The sequence below is a fragment of the Hevea brasiliensis genome, chromosome 14 (assembly GCF_030052815.1).
Source record: "Hevea brasiliensis isolate MT/VB/25A 57/8 chromosome 14, ASM3005281v1, whole genome shotgun sequence".
NCBI lineage: Eukaryota > Viridiplantae > Streptophyta > Magnoliopsida > Malpighiales > Euphorbiaceae > Hevea > Hevea brasiliensis.
The window spans coordinates 16621634-16625903 of record NC_079506.1 but is presented as its reverse complement, the minus strand read 5'-3'; the positions used below and the strand labels follow the sequence as shown (position 1 = coordinate 16625903).

Sequence of the window (4270 nt, the reverse complement as noted above, 5' to 3'; positions counted from 1 at the left end):
ATATATTTAATAGAGCACAAGGTATCGAGCAATGATTAATGGATTATACAGAATAAAAGATAACCATCTCCCTTTTATGTGAATAATCTAAAAATAGATAATGGGAAGATTCAAATTCAAGAAGACTTTCCCATTCATTATATTTCAAATGTGAAGAAACACCGATACTTCTTTTTATATATTTATGTATTTGTATGTAAAGCCGTAGATAATGGCATAAGAGAGAATATATACAAAAAATTTAAAACTTAGGCAAATCACTTCAACATAGCTTGAGTGGATGACCAATATTTACATGAAAATAAAAGAAGAAACAAAGAATAAGAACGACAAAAAGGGGAAGAAAACAGGGGAATGCAGCTTATTTATTATTCTCAAATACTCCATAACAAAGGTAAGACTAAATATTTTTATAGCTAATAATCTTACGGCTGGACTGGGAAGAAGTTTTGTTATCTCTAAAAGAATTCAAAGAGAAGGAATCCCAATTACCATTATTCCAATAGGAAAAATGAACTTCTGGTATGTGCTTAACCTTCCAATGATCTCCATGTTCTCCATTGGGATCCATTTTCATGATTAATTCTATTGGCATATTGATGAATTCCAGAAGTTTGAGTTTAACCAGGTACTGAATCCCTAATGGTACTTTCTGCAACGAATGACAGCTCTGAACAATTAGCTTTTGAAGACAGGGCATTGCTCCCTTCTCCACCTTTATTTCCTCAAGTCTTTCTAATTTGCTTAAACCCAATAACTTCAGGCTCTGAAACCCCTTCTGATGAAAATAAAATTCCTTTCCATCATATGCCTGTACAAGTTCAAGATGAACCAGCCTGGGCAAACGTTGAAGAGAAAGAAGTGGATCATCACTTAATTTACTCCATTTCAATACCACCTTTACCAAGCTATCAAGTGCAGGTATCCAATCTGGTACTTTCTGTAAACTTCCTGCCAAGTACAGTCGTTGGAGAAATGTAGGAGGAGTAGATAAGCTCTCCAAATCTATGATCTCGCTTTCGTTCATTGAAGTAATTGACAATGCACGAAGATTCTTCAGTTTTTCAATGGAAGAGCACAGAGCCATCCCATCTTGTTCCCTTAATTTTACAATGCCTAACCTCCTCAGATTATTCAGCTTTCCCAGTTCCTGCATAAGGTTACCGCCTTGATTAGCCTCTATGAAGCAAAGCTTTTGTAAAGACTTCTGGCTGCCTATGAGAGCTGGTGCCTTGAAACCATTTTTGGTGTAAATCTCATAATCAGATGAAATTTGATAACGATAGACCAGTAGATGACGAAGTTTCTGAAGCTCCAGAATCTCAGCAGGCAATTCAGTTACATGGGCATGTTTGAGATCCAAAGTTTCCAGGTTCTGCAACTTACCAATGGATCTTGGAATAGAATTCACCTTTGTATCTCTCAAACTTAGATACTTCAAAAGCGAGAGGCTGACAATTTCTTGAGGAAATTCCTTCAAAGGTGCGCCTTCCAAATCTAACACATTGAGCAGCCTTGAGTGATTAAAAGACGAATAAAATACAGGAGACTCGGATAAAGAATCTCCTGCCCAAAACATTAGCAGGGAACGAAGCCGCTGAGATGCAATGTGCCGTATGCTTGGTGTGGTATCATGGAACGATACACGTCTGAATTTTTCAGGCAAAATCTTGCTTTGGCTCTTGACTATCGTTATAAATTCTTGATCTCTTGCCTTTGAAATGACAATCTCATGAAGAAGTTCATGGATGCGGCAAGTTTTGACCCGACCATCAATATTAGCTTCTACCACCTGAACCAAGTTTCTCATAATGAGCTCATTTAGGTAGGCTTCTGCAACTTCCTCCAGGGTCATCCCTTCTCTTTCATTCACGAATCCTTCCGCTATCCACAACCGAACAAGTCTTGCACTCTTAATCCGATAATTCTGAGGAAAGACGCTGAAGTACAACAAACAGGATTTGAGAAAGTAAGGCAAATCATTGTAACTGAGTGACAGTACTCTTCTCAAATTGAGCATGCTATCATCATAAACGAGAGTGCGATGAATCATCTCCCATTGATCTTCTCTGCTCTCGTCCTTTGTTGCTAGAACACCACTTACTGCCACAATTGCAAGTGGCAATCCTTCACATCTGTGCAGGATTTTTTCTGACACATCTTTCAAATGTGGAGGGCAAGAGTTGTTCTTAAACGTTTTCTTGCAGAACAAAGTCCATGAATCTTCAGGGGACAACGGATTCAAAGCATAGACTTTTTCAGGGGATTTCATGGTGGCAACTGTGACAATACGTGTTGTGAGTAATATTCGGCTGCCACAGTTGTTTCTTGGCAATGCACGAACAAAAGCATCAAAGGCATAAGTATCCCACACATCGTCTAAGACAATGAGGTACCTTTTTTGCCGAAGAAATTCATTTATAGCTGTTATTAGCTTAAATTTATCCTCTCCCTCGCTGTCCATCTCAAGATGATCTGCAGATTTATTAGGCACACGGGAGATTTGTTGAATTATATCTTTTAGAAGCTCCTCTATCTTGAAAGATTGAGAAACTGTTACCCAAGCTCGAAGTTCGAAGTGCTTCATCACTTCTGCGTCGCCATACAATAATTTCACCAAGGTACTCTTCCCCAAACCTCCCATGCCAACCACTGAAACCACTTCACGATCAAATTTGCCTCTAACAAGCCAATTGATAAGCTGCTCTTTGGCCCCTTCGATGCCTACTAGATTATCTTCTTCAAGTGAAGAAGGAGAAGGTGTTTCTCGTGTTCTTGGTTGATGTGATGCACTAGTGGTGTAGTTCAAATCTTTCTCCATGATGTTATTTTGCATCAAGTAACTCCGATATGATCCTGCGATATCTACTACTTTGGATCTGATTTCTAGCATTTCTGAAGCAATTCGATGGCGAGCTTGTAAACTACTGATACAGCCAGTGATTTTCAGAAGAGAAGCAAAGAAACCATGCCCACGATCCCGTGCAAGATGCAAATTGAAATGATCAAGAGCATCTTCCATGTCATAAACGACATCTATCACCTTCTTGAGCCACGACTTGAGGGAAGTGTCGCTGCTCTCCTCCATTGCATCTGCAACTCTGAACAAACTCTTCATGGACTCAAGTTCATAACAAATGTACTCAGTGTCTGCGGGAACCCTAGACAATAAGTTGTCGTCTTCTTGGGTGAGTTTCTTAAGTAGCAAGTTCAGGGAACATTCAGCCATTGCCCCTATAGATGGTTCGGTGGTTGGTTAATTAAGTACTATGTTCTAGGTATAGATACATGCAAGTGTTTTTGGCAGGATTGGATTTGATAGGGTTTCAGAAGAACATTGGAACCTTTGGAAACTGGAGGGATTGGATCTATGGATGAAGACATTGAAGAGGAGGAAACATGTTGATTCAGGGTTTGGGTTAAAAAGAATTGTTAGATTTTGCCTGTGGGTTTTTCTGGGATTGGACTGATGCATCAGTTCTTTGTTTATAGATGACAATGAGATCTTTGCTTGTGAGTGTACGCCTCCCCAAAACCTCAGTCAGCAACAATATTACATAATATTTTATTTTACATAATATTTTATTGCGTATACAATATTCCATAACATATTCTGACTTCTGGGGTCTATTCTGACTTCTGAGGGCCATTTTACTGCCCATAAATCAAGAGGTTTGTTTTACAAAGATTGATTAAAAAAAATTTAATAAGAATATAAATTTGAAGCATATCACTCATATTATAATATCATATTTAATTTCCACTCTCTTAATTTTCTTATGATTCTCTTATAAAAAAAATATAAATTTAAAATATAAAAATATTTTATATTTTATATTTTAGATATTCATTATGAATTTGTTTATATAAATAATTAATTAAATATAAAATATATATTTTAAAATAATATTTATAAATTTTTATATATAGAGTATATCTTAAATAAATATTATTTAAATATTTATAGAATTATTAAATTTTTACAATGTAAATTATTAAAAAAAATTAATGTACACTATTAATTAAAAAATATATAAAGATTAAACATGTTCAAGTATTTTCAAATAATAATAATCGATTTAAGATGGGTTCAAACAATTAAGAGTAAATTTTAATCAAATTCAAGATAAATTTAAATATTAAAAATACGGTGATTTTCGCAGTATTTATCAATTGCCATCACTAATAGTAATCATTAAGCTTTGAGCATTAGAGAGTAAAATTGTATTTTATATTATTACAACCCCTACTCAAATAACAAGGTGAAAAG

At 35.7% G+C, this 4270-nt stretch overlaps 1 protein-coding gene across 1 annotated transcript; it reads right to left on the bottom strand.

Moving 5' to 3' along the window:
* Nucleotides 1-349: 349 nt before the first annotated feature.
* Nucleotides 350-3497, bottom strand: LOC110672893 (disease resistance protein RPM1-like). Its single transcript, XM_021835818.2, has one exon. It carries the CDS (start codon nt 3227-3229, stop codon nt 401-403), a length of 2829 nt encoding a protein of 942 aa, XP_021691510.2. The 5' UTR covers nt 3230-3497; the 3' UTR covers nt 350-400.
* Between the last annotated feature and the right edge of the window lie 773 nt (nt 3498-4270).